Source organism: Chrysemys picta, chromosome 8 (assembly GCF_011386835.1).
Source record: "Chrysemys picta bellii isolate R12L10 chromosome 8, ASM1138683v2, whole genome shotgun sequence".
Lineage (NCBI taxonomy): Eukaryota > Metazoa > Chordata > Testudines > Emydidae > Chrysemys > Chrysemys picta.
The window spans coordinates 9,225,045-9,246,463 of NC_088798.1; the positions used below are offsets into that span (position 1 = coordinate 9,225,045).

Genomic DNA, 21,419 nt, shown 5'->3' on the forward strand with positions numbered 1-21,419 from the left:
TTAATTTGGTGCCCTATTTATTTCCCTTTTATATCTGTATTTCCCCAAGTGCATTCTGTCCTTGAGCATAGATAAACCTAGTCTCACTGCTGCATATCCAAGAAAATCTCCAAATATTGATTATCTAAATAAACATTTGTGTTAAGTATCAGAAGTGTATTCATTAGCTTTGAGGGGGGAAAATAGCAATCAGCATCATAGTGCTGAATTTCTAAAACGTATTTGGTATGGCTTGATGTCTCTTCTGAATGCAGAGGAAAAACGGTCACATTTGCATCCATCATTTTCTTTATCGCCTCACTGCAGTAGTCTTATGCATATTCTACACAGGCGAACAAAAGAATTTTGATTTGTTGACTGTAGGAAAAAAGCCATGGCTTTAAATTTGAAAAGAGATGTGGGGCAAGTGTGGGGGGGAAATAGGAAAGCCTGACACTTGTGCTGTGAAAGACCGTCCTAATTAACTTTGCCAGGTTCAAACTGAGATTGTTTTGAAGTGTGTTAAATACCTATAATGCTTGTGTACCTTATTCTTTATGTAATAACTGTTTGTTTTGAGTAAATAACCCCACCTGCCCATCATCTCTAATTAGTAAAGATTGGCAGTAATAGTGTAGGTCAACAACTAAGTACAGACCTGTGCCTCTGAAATCATGCTTCCCAGGTCTAATGTTACTTTTAAGGGGTTTTCCGTTGTATCTACTGAATGAAATAAATCTGTGTCTTATGGCCCGCTTTTTCATCCTACAAATAGGACATGCAGAATTATGTGGCGCTACTTATCAGGAAACAAGAAGGCAAAGAATCTATCATGACCCCAGTCTGCCATCTTCTTTCCTGTGTTTTTTTTTCCTTTGCATGGCCTTCCATGCCTAATTTTTTCCTCTCCCTAACCCTTCTTCTTTTCTTCCCTTCTAGGCCCAGAGCTGAGGATAGAAAGATAAGGACAGAGAGAGGGAAAGGGACAGAAAAGATTCCCAGAAAAGCAGTGGAGCTCCAGTCTCTCTTTTGAGTCCCCTGCTTCCAAATGAGACTTGGGTTCATGCGGGAGGGGCAGCAATAGACAGCGCACCAAGAAATCTGCCACCTTTGGAGGCTCCAAGACTACATTGCCCAGCATTCACCCTCCCCTTGCTGCAGTGGGGGCACTGTCTGCCATGCTAGAGACCTCCTATCCTCCATCCATCCCAGCAACTGGCTCAGCTTAACTGCACCCCTGCCTCTGTCCCTGGTGCTTATCTCAAGCAGCTTGCACAACCAGCGGCGCAAAATCAGCATGGCTGATACTGAAATGCTCCCACTTCCCACGCAATTTTCCTTCCTGCCAACACCACAGCCGCCTCTCCTCCACACATCTCCCTGAAGCGCTGACACGGTTTCTCTACAGTCATGGGAAGCACTACCAGACTTTCTTCTGTCTGGGCCTCTGGGAGTTACCAACTTGAGAGACCGTCAGGGAGCTGGGATCTGTTGCCTGTGGTAGTATATATATCCCCAGTTCTCCTCTCTGTGCCCCACAGATTTCTTGGCAGCCCAAGCACCTGCAAATAGCCTGTCTCTTCAGAATGGGCCCCCTGATGCCCCCATCCCTCAAATTTTCTTCTCTTCAAGTATGACAGCATTACTCTATTTGAGCCTGACCAGATCAAGCCAGCCCAATTTCCATCTTCTCCTACAGAGACTGGCTTCAGCACTTCGACAAGGTTCCTCTCAGGATGCCTACGCAAGAGACAGTTCCACTGTCACTGCATTGACATCTTCCCAGGTCTAAATGCTTTCTTCCAACCCTTTGGTGCTGGGAAATGTCAGAAGCCTAAGCCCCGTGCTGTGAAACTCTGGACTTTCTGGACAAGGGGAGTATTTGCCCTCTCTCTCTGTCTAGATAAAGTAGGGTTAGATTTTAATCCTGTTATTTCCTTGTGTACGAGCCTGTGAAGAGGAGGAACTTCTGCCCCGTCTCTTACCTCCATCTCCTAAACCTGCACATCTCTAACCACCTGGGTCCATTTTCTTCACTCTCTAGAAGGGTGACTTCCTTTGCTCATTTGAATTTTGTCATGCCTACCTTCTATGATTCCAACCACCCAGTCCACTGGCGCTTTCTCTGCTTCACCCTCTGTGATCACCACCTGAAGATCTTGGTTGCTCTGATGGAAGCACCAGCATCCCTATCTCAGTGACATCCTGATTCAGGTGCTCTGTGCTCCCGTGGTAGAATGATCACGGAACAGGGTACTGCGATACCTGGCATCCCATGGTTTCATAATCATTCAGGACAAGTCCAGTCCACTTATCTCTCAGACTTTTCTGCACCTTTAAATAAGCTTGGATTCCCGAATGGCCGTGGCCCTCCTCTCAGAACAGGCTTCAGTCTCTATTAGATTCTGTCTCAAGTCCTGGCTCCCTCCTTCGCGCCAGACAGAGATGATTGATCTTTTAGGCTACTTCGCAGCCATTGTGGATCTGATTCTCTGAACCTCTCTCCACCTTAAGCCCCGATGTGCCTCCCTTTTGCCCAGATACCACCATATATGTTACCTGTGTGGATCTTTCTCCCTCACCAACAGCCTGTCCCCCCGATTACCTAGTGCTCCCACTTAGCCCCATCACAGTGGGTGTCTCTTTACTTCCCCACCATTTCCCGGTTTCTCTAGCCACAGATGCCAGTCTCTTGGGATCCATTTCAGCCCAGGAGACTTTATCGTCACAGGATCAGAGAGAGAGCGCGCATTATCGTACTCACGTTTCAGACCATCTTCTTAGTCAGACATGGGTATCCCTGCTCCTTCACAAGTGCATCCTGGTCTGAACAAGTACTGAAAAAGACTTCACCTTTACTGGGATCAGTCACTGATTTATTTATTTTTTGTTAATGCTCCTGGGTCTCCCATTTGACCCCCTGGAAGTCCCTTTCAAACTACTGTCTCCTCAGGTGGTGGTTTCAGCCATGAAACATCCACCAGATTGGGGGATAGAATTGAGTGCTCTAATTATTACAGGCATTCAAACGTGTGTGGTCACAAGAGTTTGGAAAAGTTTGCCAGTTTGTCTGTTTTGAGGTTGCCACGAAAACGGATGGCTGAAGGGCTGCATTCTACTCTCCTAGGCAAACCAAGCACCAGAACCCCAGCTGGTCAGTTGTCACTCTACTGGAGGGGTCACAGTTTCCTAGGTTGAGAAGGCTGATGCACCTACTTCCCAGGCATAGAAAGTGTCTGTCTTGTCTCCACACATGTATAAAGTGCCATCAGCTGGAGCTGACGATATCCTGGGGTTGTAAGCAAGGCAAGCCCTCCTCCTCAGGGTACTATTTGTTACATCTTTTGGCTATCCTCACTCTCCCTATTGGGACAATGGAAGAAGAGGGATATACGCCAAGGGAAAATTATTCCCTGGTAATTCTTTTATTCATAGCCCTTTCTTCTCCAATTCTGCATGCACCTGCCTCCTCACTTCTGTTTATCCTTGTGTCGCTTTTCCCCATATTTCTACCTTTTTAAACTTCTTTCTATCCCTGCATCCTCTCTTTCTAAAAAGAATTGGGCAGACTGGAAGCTTTCTATATAGGGCTTGACTCACAGATTGTTTGCCTTTTTGCTTCCTGGTCGATTGGAATCATAATGCTATGTAAGTACCTTGCTGAATTGGGGCCCAAAATAGGAAAATAAAACACAAATTAAACAGGATAACTCTTTTAAGTTAACCTTGTGAAAGGGAACAGTGCTGGCCATTGGGTATGTCTTCAATTGAATACCCAAATGTGGTACCTGTAGCAAATGAGCGCAGTTGAAGGTAACAGATCTGTCATTCCGAGTCTAAGGAGAATGAGATGGGAATTTTGTTGTTGCTGCTGTTCTTAAGTAGAGTTTCTTCTTTGAAGAGGTTTTTAATAAACTTGCTGAAAGTATCACTTTGAATCCTGCATGTTAGACAGAGGTAGAATTAATGAGAAGTGGTTGACTTTTTCCACTGAAATTATCCATAAATTTCAGTGATAGACCTAGTTAGTTTTAGTACATGTGGACAATGAGCTGGCAACGTTTCCCTGCTTTAGCATGTTTCCTTTTTCTTCCATTACACAGTATGTTGCAGTGTTTCTCAAACGCCGCCACCATGGCCACATGCAGCCACCAGGGGCTTTGCTTGCGGCCACGGCCTCCTGGGCTGTTATTGGCAGGGGGAAGGGGCAGGCAAAGTAGCCCCTTCCTGTTACACCTGGATGCACCGCCTTGGTGTTGGTTGCTGGGGCCACCAGCAGTGGTTTGAGCCTGCTCCCCCTTTGGAGACACCTGGAGCGGGTACAATGTTGGAGGACCAGGCAGCTGGTGAGTTCCCCACCTTCCCGGGGGTGGTGGAGTTCAGGCTTTGGGCTTCAGCAGCCCTGAAGTGACAGGACAGCGGGGTGGCAGGCTCTGGCCACAGGACTTTGGGCTTCAGCCCCCCTCCTACCCCATTGCCCCTAGCTCCTGCTGCCTCCCCCGACCCTCTCTTCCCCCCCCTCCCCCCATCCACAGCTTAATATGTCCCCATGCTTGACAGGGCTGAGTAAGTCTGCTGTGAAAAGCATATTTGTATGCTTATTAATATCACTTTTCACAACAGACTTACCAGCTACCGATAAATAAATTACAATGATTTAAACAGGCATATGTGCGTATTTATTTGTTTTTCCTAAAGCAAATTAAGTCTTTTAGGAAAAAGTGTGAGAGGAGCCACCAGCAAGAGTTGGTGGTCACACTCTGAGGCCACCAAAAAATTTGTCCTGAGAACCCATGTATTAAAGAGTATTCTAAATACCTGAAGCACCACAGTAGTCCCTTTTCTTTCACAGTTCATGAAGATCGTAAAAGTACTGCTGTTTTTAAAGCTTAGACAGGACACTGTATTTGTAAATTAAGGCTCATTGTAGTCAACTCTTTTATGGATGGTGAGATTTTATAGATAAACTTATTTTGGAATATGATAAAGTCAGCATCACCTTTCAGTGTCTTGCCAGATGCTGTGTAAAGTAATCTACATAAATCTAGCTACTACAGATGAACCTTCTTAGATGTCAGTTTACAGCTTGTATTTATGTTTAGGTTGATCAGATTAAAATACTGCAGATACAGATCATGTTGTTAATATTAAATTTTGTATTCCGGTCTATAATAAATTATTTTTCCTCTGTGCATTGGAAAAACTCGTTAATAGAGCTCATAAGAGAGTTTAATTAGTGGGCTGTTTGTGAAACAGAATAGGTATTCTGAGTCATTGCTCAGAATTACTCTGAAATTTCTCAGTGTTGGATTGTTTTTCTTTTTCTCGTTTCCGTTGTTGTTTGACGCAGGATGTTTGGGTACAGGGAGCATTGCATAAATATAGCTGAATGCAATAATTTAATGACAGAAGCACTAGGTTTTTTAATTAGCAGCCAAGCAGATTTTAGACATGGTTACTAGAATATTTTGTTATATATTGTATGGCAATCCTGTCTTTGTAAAAGAGTATTTTCTTCTTTTTCCAATACTTCTGTGTGCTTCTGAATGCAAGTGTCACTGCCACCACGACAACATAAAATACCTCCTGCTCTGAGGTGGCTACCTCTCTTCTGGTGATTCTTCTACTTACCTGTTCTCCTTGCGTGACAGAATGCATTCCTGGCCTTCCAGCAAAAATACCTCTTCTGTAGACCAGGCAGAATGTTTTATCAAGACAGTGTTTCTGCTGAGCCCTGCTAATACAATTCCTTGATCAGTCATTAGGGACATCTGTAATGACTGAACTTGTATCACTCATCTGGTTTAGTTACCCCATGCCGCCTTTTCTCTTGAATAAAATAGTGCACACATAATTTAATCACTAGAGTAGTTGGGTTTTTGTAAACGTTGACTCTGGATAAAATTGTCAAGAAAATTGTCAAGAAAATTGTAGGAGTCTAAAGTCTTATTAACATGGTGGTAATGGTTACCATTGTGGGGGGAGTGATTTCTGAAGAGCATAAACACGTTGTGCATTGATCGGCCCATGTAGACCCTGCTGATGCACACTAATGCGCTTTAATGTAGTACTGTTTCAACAGCACTGTATTAAAAGCGCAGTAGGGAATATGCAGTGTGCACCTGCAGAGTCCATGCAGACCAATTAATGAGGAACCTGTTAGTGCTCTTTTGAAATCACACCCCCATAGTAAGCATTACCCCACCATGTAGACAAGCCCTAAGTCCCATTAGCAAATGGGATTTGGGCTCCCAAGTGCTCCAAGTCACTTCTTGTTGTAGAAGACTTCGAAAAAATTTACCCTATGTTCAGTGCAGTCCCTGCATCTGTAAATTATATACACTAATCTTATTAGTTACTTGAGCAAGATATGGCTGATGAAAGTTCAGAATCAAATCTGCTTCTGTGTGCTGCCTCCAGTTTTCATTCCATCTTGATTGGTACAGTGATGTGCTCACAACTGAGGATTCAGTTGCATTTCACCTTAACAAGCTAAAGTTGTTTGATGAATTCCACATTCAGTGTTGAGTTTTAGGAATCCGGAGGAAGCAGTGTCCCCCGTGATGAAGCTTGCACCACTTCCCTTGGGAGACTGTTCCATAGCCTAACAGTTATTGCTGTCTGGAAGTTTTTCTTTTTAAATTTAGCCTATTATTTTTTTCGCCTTTCTTAATTTCATCCCGTTTCCTGCAGTTACAGCTACAGATATCTCACTAGTGATTCCTCTCCCTCCTTGGTTTTACACACTTCAAATATTTGCAGGCTGTTATGCCTCCTTTTAGTCATCGCTTAACACATCTACAGTGTATTTTAATACTTAAATATTTAGCTTTTTGTCTTGCCTCATAAGTCATTCTCAAGTCCCCGGTCAGATCCATTGCTGTTTTCTGAAATCTGCCTCCAGTTTGTCAGTATTTTTCTCACGTCCCAAAATTAGTGCACTATTCTAAGTCTAGCTGGGCCAAAGCTGTAGAGAGAGGGAGCTGTCACCTCCTTCCTCTAGGATGTGATGCATTTGTTTATGCAGCCCCCATTGAGGTGGAGAGTAGGAGGGCAGCTACTTCATGTTGCAAACACGTGTAATTTGATTTGTGCTTTGCCCACATTATAGGTCTCTTAGTATCATTGCTTCCCATTTTATCTCCGTGTGTGTGTGTGTGTGTGAGAGAGAGAGTATTTTTCCCCAATGTATTAGTTTTCCTCTTTCTGTGCTGAATCTTATTTTATTTCTACCTACATTGCTAATTTGTGACTCTTTGGCTTTTCTTCTGTGTCGGATTCACTGCTGTGGACAGAAGTAATAACTCATGGGGATTTCTGTCCCAATTGTGCATTACTCCAGGTCATTGGATTTTTGTGGACAGCTGTAGCTCAATTCTGTTCTTGGAAAAACTGTTCTTTCCAGAACACAAAATCCACCAGTCCACAGGACTCCATACTTCTTACAGGGAGATAGGGAGGAAAAGAAAGAGAGGGGAGGTAGAGAGAACTAAATACAAAGTGCCCGGGGGGGATCCATCTATTTGCTCAAGAAATGGACTCCAAATTCTCTCATAAGTATAGTCCTTTTGTAGCCCATATATAATCACCTCATATGAGGGGTTTTTAATGTATCATAGATTTTAATTATTGACTCAGATCATTGGGACACACTGTGTGTGTGTGTGTGAGAGAGAGAGAGAGGGGGGGGGAGAGAGAGTGAGTGGGGGGGAGAGAGAAAAGAAAAAAATCACTAAAATAAAACCTTTTAAATCACTGTGGGGAGCACAAATCTTAAATTGGGTGTATCCTGTTTTTGTTTGTGTTAATTTCTTTCACAGTACAGTAGTTCTGTCTCCAGATTCGAGGGCATTGTTATGAGAAGGAATTTAAAGGTTAAGACTTCCAAAATTCAATCTGTCAGTTGTGTCTTTTAATTTAACTACACTGGGCTAGATGCTCATTTATACTGCTGTGGCAGGGTAAAAGGGAAATTTTATACCCACTTTTAAAGTCCTTTTACCTGCCAGTGAGATGTAAGGAGGCAGTAGTGTAAATCAAACACACTGACCTCAGATTACAACTGGTCAGAAAAAGGTGTTTTTTCCCCCATTGAAAACGTCAGCTTGTCAGTGAAAAACTGAAAACCAAAATAGCTTAACTGAATTAACCCAACTTCATTCTCAAGCAGAGGAGGGTTGGCCCAATGGTTTGGGTGTTGGCCTGACACTTGAAAGATGTGAGTTCGGTTCCCAGACTTTGGGCAAGTCACAGAATCTCTTTGTCTTTGGGGTATGTCTACACTACCCGCTGGATCAGCGGGCAGTGATCGATCCAGCGGGGCTCGATTTATCATGTCTAGTCTAGACGTGATAAATCAATCCCCGAGCCCTCTCCCGTCGACTCCTGTACTCCAGCGCCGTGAAAGGCGCAAGCAGAGTCGACGGGGGAGCGGCAGCAGTCGACCCACCGTGGTGAAGACACCATGGTAAGTCAATCTAAGTACGTTGACTGCAGCTACGTTATTCACATAGCTGAAGTTGTGTAACTTAGATCGATTCCCCACCACCACCTCCCAGTGTAGACCAGGGCTCAGTTCTCCATCTGTGAAATGGGGATTATAGTACTTCTCTATCTCACAGGCGTGTTTCTAAGGATTAATGCACCAGAAATTGAGCGGCACTAAGATAGTGGGAGCCTATACGTACCCTAGAAATAGATTCAGTCTCCAACTGACATGGCTGCAACTGCTTCCAACCGACATGTCTCTTCTTTGAGCTCTGCATTCAGAATATTCCAAGTCTTAACTGGTGCAGTGATCACACACAGTCACCTCCATTCTTACAGCGCCATACTTATTTCAGATGAGATGTAAAATAGAAATCCCAAATACCTGAGGTCATTAAAAGACCATGGGACGCTTTCTGCAAAAGTAGGGATGTTGTAATTGGTGTCCTGGTCAAAGTCCAACTGGAGTAATCTTCGCTTGCACTTCCATTTGGACATTCCTGGTCTTCATTTCCTCTTTTGCATGGTTGTGCTGTATTTTGGTCACTGTGCACTTCATTCTCGAAGTTGTTTGTATTTCAGTTCAGGAGCTGCAGAAGGTCCCTAAAAGTTGGGGGGCCACCGGTGCCCGAACTGTGACCCCGCCTCCAGCGCTGCCCCTTCTCCCTGAGGCCCTGCTCCCACACAACGTCTTCCCACCGAGACCCCGCCCCCTCCCCTTGCTACTTTCCACACACCCCCATTCCGGTGCCCCTGTTTCAGTTGTGTTCTACCTATACGTACTGGGTGAGATTTCCAAAACTGGTCAGCAGTGAGTGTTTTTGAATGTCAGGCCCATTTTGTATGTTAGTTTGCTTCATTTCATAGGTGTTCTTTGATACTTCAGGATGAAAAGCCTTGTGCAGTATAAAGCTATGGCCTGAGTTTCAGAGGCACGGAGCATAATCAACTTCCATTTGAATTCACTGGGTGCTTCCAGGGCCCAACATTTCTGCCATTCAAGCCGCTAAAAGCTATTATCATACATTAAAACATTGTGTCAAAAATATGAAGGCAGACAAGGCAAATGTTATTGTAATCTCCCTGCTGTAGTTTGTGAAAACCGGGTTTTATAGCCTAGTGCAGCTCTGAATGGATGGTCTTTTTCTTTTAGCTCTTCGTCTAGGGCCACCATATTCTAGGCCTAGTTATTCCCTGCAGACTAGAGGCTCTAAAACTCATGAGGTGGTTTTGACCTGGTGAGTCTTAAACATTTGTTTCACGTAGGATTATAGGATATCTTTTGAGTTTTTGAACAAGTCTTTTTACTATCTGGTCTGTCTTTCTTTTTCTATCTATTTTTGTACAGCTTCTTGTACCTCCCTCATCATCATGTATCTGAGCACTTTTCAGCAGTGCATTAAACAATTGGACTAAAATATGTACTGTGGGGGGACAGTTGGGATGTGTAGTGTCTTTTGTTTGGTAGGGTTTTGTTTTTAAACACACAGCAATTTGTGCATGATATTAGAGAAGGAGCGTACCTTGCACTTGGAAGGCGAGGTCTTGAGGTTTGTGATGGTCCTTAGTTCCTGTGAGAGTTCGTTTCACAGTTTTGAACCATTCTCCCCTACCCAGCTGCTTCTCCTGCACAGATGAGCTTTTATCGGATTCCCTCTGGCATTACTAGAGTTTAGGTAGTGCTAGAAATTCACTTTCTGTGAGATTTCCTATGGGAGAGTGCAACCTTTGCCATTCTGATTGCAGGACTTCAATGCCTTTAGGGAAGAATTTTCTGAGGGATACCATCCTTTCTGAGCGGTATTTTATGTCCGTGTGTTTGTGTTTCAAACATTGGTGCCTTACTGAAGCTTCCAGCTAGATGCAGTCTTAGCTCATGAAACTTATGAGCTTCCTCTTAAGTTTGGTTTTCCTGATTTTATTATGTTCCCAGACAATTAGTGACTTTTGGGGGAGGGGAGAGTGGGGAACAGCATCCTTTTTTTACTTGAGAATCCCAGGTATCCCTGACCTATAACACCCCCCTTTCTAGCTTAAGATTTTTGTAACTGGCATCTCCATTTTAAGCAGCAATAAGCAGCGCTCTCAAATTGTAGCTGTACCACAGCCTGCAGGAGAAAGGGTTCAGCATTTCTTTGGACACTGGAAGGGTCCTTGCAACTTATTTAGCAACAACTTGCTGTTCCTGTGGTTTAGAGCACTACTGCATCTTGTAAGAACCTGCATATTAAGAGGTGGCTCTGGCATTGTCTCTCTATAAATCATAGGAGTTCTCTATTTCAGAGAAGGTTGGTTGGGATTTACTCTGCTTGGGCCCAACCTGCCTTCTGTAACTTCTGAGATACGTGAACACTTATAAGTCACTTTCAAGTGGAGCATAGTTATTGCATCAGTAGTACTGGACTATTTCCTATGACCTGTATTCTTTCAGGAGATACCATTCTGCGCCCATCAAAAATACCTTTGTTTCTTTGTCAAGGACCAAACCATTCACAGTTTATCTCTCTCCCCCTTTTGAGAATGACCCTGAAAACGCTTGCTAAATTTCTAGCAAATGTGACAGCTAGACTGTAGTAGAAACAGGCTTTCTCTCCATTCTTGAACAAGCAGCAGCTTCCCTAAACAAAGTTCTGTTTACTCTGAAGCAGTTCACGTCTATTTTAAATAGCCTGCAGGGTAATTAGACACTGTGTTAGAAAGCTACACCTGGTACAAGACAAGTAGTGACCTTCACACTCCGATTATATTGGCTTATGGCAATGAGGGGCTTACCTTAATTTTCTGATCTTGATAGCATTGTGTTACCATACCCTTCTTTCAGTACAGATTCCTTGGATGACAGCAGCTTCCTCTGCCCTTCTGTGAAAGGGATGTAAAGACAGATGACGTATCAAGTTACTGTGAAAATTGGCACGTTTTAGGAGCAAGAATATAGAGGACAAGTGGACTGAACAGGAAGTGTTCTTCCTTCCAAAGATTATTCCTAATAAGAATATGGTCAGCTCTTTGTAGACTGTGTCTGGCAGGAAGGGGACACTTAAGATTATCAGAGAGTCAGTAGGCTTCCTCCTCTTTCTGTAAGTATAACCACTCATGGAGGCCATCTAATCAATGAACCATAAGTAAATACTTGTACGAAAGTTTGGTGAGGGATGGTTTAATGTAAGATCTTGCACGCGATGAAATGTCTACTGAGGTGTTCTTCCATCAGCTGATACCAAAGTAAAGGCTGATGCTACTTAATTGACCTTCAGGACCAGAATCCTGCAGAACTCACTGTTCTCTTCCTCAGGATAGATTGTCGTCCCCCCCAGCCTTTTTGGAGGGGGCCGGGGGGAATTTATGAAACTTTAGAGTGAAAAAGTTCGGTATGCAGGATTTCCTTGTGAAAAATCTGGGATGAGGCCTAGGCCAGAGCTTGTTAGAAGCCCCACTATTGACTAGTTGAAACTTAAAAGAGGTTCCATTCATAAAACTTACATTTGGAGGGCCTCTACTCTTCATATTTGCTTCTTCTTGGTGGTTGCCTAAATTAAGACCTATGCTTAGTTCTTACTTTCCCTTGATCTGAATCGCCTCTCCACGGCTTCCCTCCCCTTTTTAGGTGATTGCAGTCAGTTTCTCTTTTGGGGAACTATCATGGCAACTGAAATGAAGAACTTGGCAGCACATCTGTCTCTGTGCATTTTGAATGTGTCCATCTCTGTAGTATCCATGTAACCTTCTGTGAATGCTGCGTCATCTCCCTCTAAATACGTTTTCTAATGAGATAAGATAATTTTTTGCCATTCCTAATTTTTCCCTGTGCCTCCCTCTTCTTTCCACATCCCCCTAAAGTAAGCTGATCTTTTTAAAAGAATAATTAAAAAAAACAGGAATGTGTTTAAAATCCTCTAGAAATATGTTGGGGTTTCTCAAGCACTGGACAGCCAGGATGGGAACCCTAACTATAATTAGGTCTCTTGTATTGCTAGTGTTTTAAAGGGGGAGAATCCCCCAGCTAATTTTTGTTAAGAAAAAGAAATATGGCATTTTGCAAGCTTCTTTTAAGCATGTCAAGAAGGCCATTTGATAATTTTTCTTGTTTGCTTGCTGGCTTTCATTAGGATATGGTAAAAAGCAGGACAGTCTGTAGACGATGCCTTTGCTGATTTGTAAGTGAAAACTGTTAATAAAAAATGGTACAGAGGAGAGAAATACTTTTTTTTTTCCTTTTTCCTAAACTTGCCTCTGCATTTCCTGGGTGAGTTTGCTGCTTCCACTGGGAGAGCAGACCTGAGTTTGAAAGATACTGCTGTGGACTGTATTAATGATTTGCACCTGTGTTTGGAAAGCTTGTAAAATGGAAAGATCCATTGCTCTTCTTCAGATTGTCTAATTGCAATAATATCTAAGGGCCTTAGCCAGGGACCAGAACCCCATTGTGGTGGGTGCTGTACAAACCCAAAACAAAAAGATGGGTCCTTACCCCAAAGAGCTTGCACTTTAAATACAAGGCAAAAGACAACAAATGGAGACAGATAGGGTAGTAGAATGAAACCATGAGACAACATTGGTCAGCATGACACAGTTTTATCAGAATACCAGAAACCTAACTGTTGTCAAGTTTGTTGTAGGTATCCTGGCATAGGAGAGTTTGAAGAAGGCTAATGAGCTTTGCAGATGTTTATGGGGAGTTCCTCCAAAGCATAAGGGGTAGCTCGGGAGAAAGCACGAAGGTGTTTGTTTGAAAATGTAATAGTGACCAGTGGAGGCTGGTTAATTGGCATCATCTCAGCTGGCCTAATAGGGAAGCAAGTTGAACTTCAGTTTGGCAAGAAATCCTTCACTAAATATCACAGGATTAAGTACAGATGCGGGGGGAATGATTGGATTTAAGGAACCGAGCAATGTGTGATGTACAGCATTTGATCCGTAGGGGTCTCTTTAAATCCCCAGGTGACATGTGACTGAATGTGGTTACCATCTGATGACTGATGTAAAATGGGTTAGTAGTTGTGGTCCAGTTACTGAAGGGGAGATACTGCATTGCAAGAAGAGCATCGAAGTAATGGACACCAGCTGGCATTCACATTGACGATTTCGGGAGAGCAGCCAAAGATTTCGGTTAGTATCTCACCTCTAGATTGGGTGAGGTACAGGGAAGATATGGTGTAGGGAACCTGGCATTACTGGTATCTATATTATACCTGGTCTTGTGAATAACTAGAGGGTTCCAGTGTCCAGTGCAGACAACCTAGCACTGTTTGTGAATGTGATGAAATTCCCTTTATTTAAAAAAAAAAAAAAAAAAAAAAAAAGGCGGGGGGGGGGGGGCGCTAAATTTTTGGTTTTGGCTTAATGCTGCTCACACGTTGATGGGTCTCAAGACCAAAGAGAGTCTGATTTCTTCACATGTGGGTTTCAAAAGAGCATCCAATGTGCGGGACGCCAACCTGAAAAGGCCCAGCTTGGCTCAGAGGATGATGTTGTCTTTTTTTGTTTTGCTTTGGGGAATGGCTGCCCTAGAAACTGGGAGGGGAGGTAGGGCTGGGGAGAGAGAACAACAAGCTGGAATAGTAGTAGTGCGAAGATCTAGAAATATAACATGTTAGCCCCACCTAATCGTGGTGTCTAATGAACTAGTGGATTCCCAAGTACAGAAAACGAGACTCACAATTTAACCTGGTACTGTGATGTGACGTGTGAATGGACTCCTGTGCTTATGCAGAACCCCATTGAGATGCCCAACTGCATGCTATATGTTGCCAGATCAGGGCTTAAGAAATGGTTTCCTTTTTCAGAATATGCAATAAAAAGATACGATCAAATAAATGAAAGCTCATATATCTTGGGCATGGTTTAGAACAAATCCTCTTCCCCTCCTCCAGTATTCATTTGCAGTGCACATGAATCTAGAGTCTGTTTTTATTGTCATGAGATTTATTGCTATTGAGAATAGTTTGAAAAGAATTTATATTTAGCATGATTTGTTCCATTTTTTTTGTTTCTTGGCTGTGAATGTTTTAGTACGCTAAAAATTTACAGTGTCTGCTAGCCATCTCATATGCTAACCAAACATAGGTTTTCACAAAATTATTTTTCTGTGGATTTTTCCTTTTGGCTCTGTTGGCCGGCAGTCTGTTGACTGAGGTAGAATTTTTTTTCCTTCAGCATCATTGATATAAAGTATAGACTGCTAAATCATATGACAGAATGCAGCAACAAAAATTTAGTAATTGAACCAACTGCATCAAGATTGTTGTGGGTTGAGCTTTAATGGTTCATTTCATAGTAAAGCAGTATTTTTCCTTTTTTGGACTCCCTGAAATTAAGTGTTTAGAATGTTGAATAGGTCAATTTAGATTTTTCTTTCCACAAGAAATTTTATACAATATAACATCGCTGATGTAGGAATTAGCATACATGTGATAAAAACACAATCAGTAGCTTAGGAATAGAAGTTTATGAATAGCTTTTATACATGCATTATCAATCACTTCTTTTGAGGAATTTTGTTCTTTGAACCAGATTATGCAAACATGCAAAGGAGTAACTTTGCTCATGTGAATTGCCTCCTTCCACTTTAGAGGAAACATCCATGTAGATATCTTCTTGTGTGGAGGATGGCAGATGGCCAGTGCAAAGTAACCTTAATGATGTAACTAAGGAACTCCAGAGAAAGGAATGGGGGGACATGAGAAGCTTTGTCTCCAGGTCAGTGTTGTTCTCCTCTTGTATCAGCTGTCTCATGTCACTCTCTCCCCTCCCCAAAGTTCCTTTTAGGTTACTTTTATCTATATTCTCTTCCTTAAAAAGGTATTTATGCAAATGTCTTTGAGAAATGAGAGAGACAAGGTGGGTGAGTGAATGTTTTTATTGATCCAACTTCTGTTGGTGAGAGAGACGAGCTTTTGAGCCACACAGAACTCTTCGGGTTGGGAATCATTAGGAAAGGGATAGAAAATAAGGCAGAAAATATCATATTGCCTCTATATAAATCCACGGTACGCCCACATCTTGAATACTGCATGCAGAGCTGGTCGCCCCAACTCTAAAAAGATATCTTGGAATTGGAAAAGGTACAGAAAAAGGCAACAAAAATGATTAGGCGTATGGAACAGCTTCCGTATGAGGAGAGATTAATAAGACTGGGATTTTTCATCTTGGAAAAGAGATGACTAAGGGGGGCTATGATCAAGACCTATAAAATCATGACTGGTGTGGAGAAAGTAAATAAGGAAGAGTTATTTGCTCTTTCTCATAATACAAGAACTAGGGGTCACCAAATGAAGTTAAAACAAACAAAAGGAAGTATTTTTTCACACCACACACAGTGAACCTGTGGAACTCTTTGCCAGAGGATGTTGTGAAGGCCAAGACAATAATAGGGTTCAAAAAAGAATTAGGTAAGTTAATGGAGGATAGATCCATCAATGGCTATTAGCCAGGATGGGCAGGGATACAAAACCATTCTCTGAAATGTCCCTAGCCTCTATTTGCCAAAAGCTGGGAATGGGCAATGAGATGGTCCACTTTATGATGATCTGTTCTCTTTATTCCCTCTGAAGCACCTGGCTTTAGCCACTGTCAGAAAACAAGATTCTGGGCCAGATGGACCTTTGGTCTGATTCGGTCTGGCCATTCTTATGCCCTGTGTGACTCTGGGCAAGTCAGTCAGGGCCAGATTCTTAAAGGTATTTATAGATATCTAGATATGTTATATGAGGTATGTTGCAACACTTAAGTGACTTAGACAGCTAAGTCCCATTTTCAAAAGTGACTTAGGCATCTAGGAGCCTATATCCCATTGACTTCAATTAGGCTTAGGTGCCTAAATACCCTTTGAGAATCTGGGTCTAACAGCTTGTCTCTTTTCAGAATGGGACTTAGCCATCTAAGTCACGTAGGCCTCACAGTGCTGAGCAGAGCAACACCTTAATACCTTTGAAAATCTGGGCCTTATTCTCTCTCTGCATCAGACAGTTCCCCATGTGTGAAATACTAATTGTTTTATTGAGCTGTACTAATGAAAAGTGCTGTATAAGAGTGAGTTATTTATTATTATTATTATTATTATTGTATTTATTTGTATTGTGATAGCACTTACGAGCCCCAGTGCTGGAACAGGACCCCATGGTGCTAGGCACTATACAAACACACAACCCAAAGACTGTCCCTGCCCCACAGTGCATACCCCACTTGCCAGAGGTATTGAGGGTAAACATATTCAAGATTGGGAGGGGCCCACCTACAGCTGCAATGGGGTCCATATAAATACCTTAGGTTAGGGATTCTCAAACTTCATTGCACCACAACCCTCTTCTGACAACAAAGTTACTACATGAGTGGCCGCAGCCTGAGCTCCGCCACCTTGGGTGGGGGAAGAGGGAGCTGCGGCCTGGGGGTGGGCAGAGGGAGAGCTTGGGCTTCAGCCCTTCAGCCATTAAAATGGGGCCATGACCCACTTTGGAGAACCACTGCCTTAGGTAGACAGAAAAGAGTGGGGAGGGATGCCATCAGAAGTATTTGTTACGCTATTTATGCTCCTGGTTCTTTGCTCAGTTTAACTTTTTGTTAATGCCAGCGAACTGGTGTTGGAATATATTTGTTGAGATGAATTTAGCCATTCAGGAAGAATGGTTTTATGGTTGTACTTCTAGACCTAGTGAATGGAAGTGCTCCCTTGATGTATGTAATTTGAAATAGCAATTTCCTGTCTGTAACGCTGCCTGTGGTCGTAGCAGTGAAATAAAGCATTTCTGTGGGTTTTTAAAGGAGTTCTGCAATATGCGTTTAAACCTTAAAAATTGAGCACCTTGATCTGATTTTTAGAAGAGTGAGACACTCCTATTATATATGGATTATGCAACACAACATTTCTAGGTGATGTTGTTTTTTCCCAAATTCAGTAGGCCAAATGCACACTCACACACACACACACTCTCTCTCTCTCTCTCTCTCTCTCTCTGCACAAAGACAAAGTAACAAGGTTTTATGTAGCAGAGATGGAATCCCTCTATCAGACTAGGGCATAGCTCCTCGTGTACAGGATGCTTTGTGACCTCTGCTTCCCCCATGCAGGAGTGTGAGAAGGAGCTTGGTAGTCACTTCTGCATTATTGCAGTTAGAGCCTCTCTGGAGTACAGTTTTCACAGCCTGTTATCTCTCTCCCTGTGTGGGCTTTTCACAACCTTTATTCCTCTTACCCCTCTTGAGCAGAATCAGGATGATTCCTCTGCACATTGACCCCATGTGCAGGTAGGATTTGGACCTAGCATTTTCAAAATTCATTTAAAAAGTGTATAAGCTTTCGTGAGTAAAAACCTCACTTCTTCGGATGCATCCGAAGAAGTGAGGTTTTTACTCACGAAAGCTTATGCCCAAATAAATCTGTTAGTCTTTAAGGTGCCACCAGACTCCTTGTTGTTTTTGTAGATACAGACTAACACGGCTACCCCCTGATATTTAAAAAGTGTGTAACAATGGGTGAGATTCAAGAAAGTGCCTGCCTCCTGAGAATTTTTTTTTTTAAGCCTGGTTATCTGTACTCACTTCTGCATGCCCAGTAAGTGTCTGAGGTTTAAAAAAAAAAATACAACAAATGATTGCATTTTCCAAATATCCAAAATAATTTAAATATGGCACATAAGACAGAGGAATTTGAAAGCCCGAGTGCAAAATCTGCCTGTGTTGCTATTGTCTTTCGTGTTCTGTTAACATTCATATTGTAAAATCATTGGGAGAAAGTTCTAATATTTTTTGGTGTAGCTTTTGGTTATGTTATCCTTATCCTACTCCATTGCAGACACCTAGTTGTCCTTGCTTTGTGTGTATATGTATAGCGTTAATAATAGTACATCACTAGCTCCATATTACTAAACTGAGTTGTTAAACCAGGTCTCCTCCTTCTACTACAAACATAAACACAGACATTACCAGTAAAACAGAAGCTGTTGAAATGATTTGGCTGCTAAAATGGGCTCCTGCCATCCGGATGCAGCAGCAGTTGTACCGTATTGTCTTTGCCGGCATCACCAACATACTAAAGAAAACATAATGTAAGAGCTTATCCTGGCATGGGATAGCCTGTCCTTTCTTTTCAGTTCTGCATTGCCACTCACAAGTCAATAAGACAATATAGAAAGTTTAAGTTGATTTTACAACCAACTGAGCAATGTGTTTTGGAGGGGTCTGGTAAAATATGAGGCTTCTGAACTTTCACATTATGAAAACCAGACAGACTCTATAAACAATGGCATGAGGAGCATTTATTTTTATTTCATTTTAAATGGGAACCATGTTGCTTGTACAGCTGATCCTCTAGTTTGTTACAAACTCAACACAAAGCTATTAATTGTGTTTATCTAATTCCATTGATATCAACACGTTACATGCTTTTCAGATAACTTGTAGAAAAGCATTTTTTTAGCTCTTTTTTTTCTTTTAGGTATGTACATTATAGTGGCTAATTAAAAATTTTCTGTTAGCTTCCACAGAGTTGAATGGTGAAAAACTGACACCCTGCTGTATGTAGAGAGTCTAGGTGGAAGTGTGGTGAAAACAAACAAGTAGAAGAGAATTTTGATTCCACATTTGGAAGTCATTCATGTGCTGAAAAGATACTGAGTCCTTTTTTGTTTTGTTTTGTTTCTTATGTTTCAACAGGGCAGAGTTTAGGGTATGGATTTGTTAACTATATTGATCCAAAGGATGCAGAGAAAGCCATTAACACTTTAAATGGACTCAGACTCCAGACCAAAACCATAAAGGTAAGAGAATACAAAGAGCCTTTTGCTAAATTTAGGAAGAGCAGTAAGTAGTTAAGACAGTTTTTGGAAATCTCATCAGTATTTTAATCTGACAATGTAAAGGGCACAGCTAACTAGCTGTTCCTTAAAACAAAGGATGTATGGCAGATGGAATCTTTTTTTCTTTCAAACTGCTACTATTTTTATTTATTGGGGGTGGGGAGAACCCTCGTCGAGTATTCTATAGCGTTGTAATGGGATTTGAAGTTAGGATAAAACAGCCATTGAGAGAACATTACCCATAGAACAAAGGTGAAATATACAGTTGTATCATTCATAAATGACCACAACACATGTGTTAATTACAATTAATTTGGCATGTGATTATCAAACATTCAGTTCATAAAAGGCATCCTCTAATCAAGATACACTTCTTCCCAGTTAGGTGCCATTTTCAAAAACCACAGTACTCTCTTTCAAGGGTTATTCTTCCAGTTTCACTGTTCTTTGTTTGATTCACTTTCCCCCAAAGGGACTAGAGATCAAGTAGAAGCCACCCAGTTTGTTATGCAAACATGCCATTAGTTTCTCCCTGGTTTCCTCAGTGGTTCGAGCAAATTTTTGCACTGTAGAATTTCTTACTGCATCTCTGATTTCAGACAAATAGCCTCTGGATCTGCTCAGTTAATCGATCAGTAGCAAAAGTGTTGAGCTTTAAGAGAACAAGAGACTAATCATTGAGATTATATATAAAATATTCTTTCCAAAATTCATCTTGCAGGAGCAAGACCGTCACACATGCATGTATTTATACCATGTACCAAAATCCTCACAACAGGTTTTTATGCAGTTAAGGTTTGTATTTATTTAATTTATCCAAATGTGTAAAGTAAAGCAATACAATAAACTATTCTTATCAACTGCTGCAGATTGAAATTTAATGCTGAGACTCAGCAATTTATTCATTCCACTTATAAAGTTGAGCTGCAGGTTACCCTCTACATTTATCTTAAAGGGACACTGACAAGATAAATATCATAGTTTTAAAAAACAGGTTCTTACCTGTTTTCTAAATGCCTTAGATTTAAAACTCAAATAAACATCTAGTTTACTTCCTACTTTTAATGCTGTGCATTTACTACTTGCATATTAGACACTTTGTCCAATCTGACTAAACTCTTTTTTTTTAATTACATTTCTATTTTTAATTGCTTTCACTTTCTGGTTCTCCTGAGGAAGAACTGTGCTGTTGAATTTGAGTTTCCTGTGCTGCTGGGGAATGTCAACTGCAAAAGAACATTTTAAATCTTTTCTATGTTTCATGAAACTACTTAATTTTTTATGCTTTTGTAACTTTTCTTAAATAGTTTAAATTCACAATTATTTTATTCATGTGTCCTTTAAAGGAGTTATAACTTCTGCAGTAAAAGTTTTGTTTTAGGGAGGAACTTGGTACACCGCACATTTCTGGAAGTGTTTTTTTAATATAAGTTTTTTAAAATTGTATGGAAACAGTTTACTGGTTTTTGGTTTATTTCAGGGGTAGGCAACCTATGCACGCGTGCCACCTGCGGCACGCGAGCTGATTTTCAGTGGCACTCACACTACCCGGGTCCTGGCCAACGGTCCAGGGGACTCTGCATTTTAATTTAATTTTAAATCAAGCTTCTTAAACATTTTAAAAACCTTATTCACTTTACATACAACAATAGTTTCGTTATATATTATAGACTTATAGAAAGAGACCTTCTAAAAACGTTAAAATGTATTACTGGCACATGAAATCTTAAATTAGAGTGAATAAATGAAGACTCGGCACACCACTTCTGAAAGGTTGCTGACCCCTGGTTTATTTTATGCTTATAAATGCGTTATTGATTACTTTGATTTCACTTGTGAAATTCTGTTGGAATTTTGAAGGCATTTAAAATTTAATAGTAAACAAGGAAACAAGTCTGTTTTATATGCATAGGAATTGTATACGTTTTACAAGGAGTAGTAGAACATACACAGTCTTCAAAATACACATTTTAAATAGGTATTAACAAAGTCACCCAAATTAATCTGAAGGAGCCTTACTTTTGAATCTCCAGGCTTTGTTGACTGTAACAACATCATATAAACAATAACACACAATAAGGTATGCATACTTTTTGGGCAGTTTGAATACAGCTTGGAATTGCATCTATTGCAAATAAAATGCACCCAAAAAGTGTTTGAAGT

At 41.4% G+C, this 21,419-nt stretch overlaps 1 protein-coding gene across 7 annotated transcripts in view; it reads left to right on the top strand.

The window, feature by feature from the left end:
- ELAVL4 (ELAV like RNA binding protein 4) overlaps positions 1–21,419 on the top strand; it is a 103,932-nt gene that overhangs the window by 62,382 nt on the left and 20,131 nt on the right. For all 7 annotated transcript variants that reach the window (XM_024104947.3, XM_008167958.4, XM_005284896.5 and 4 more), the window contains exon 3: positions 19,114–19,217. In XM_024104947.3, the coding sequence (XP_023960715.1) occupies positions 19,114–19,217 (104 nt within the window). The remainder of the gene's footprint in view (positions 1–19,113; positions 19,218–21,419) is intronic.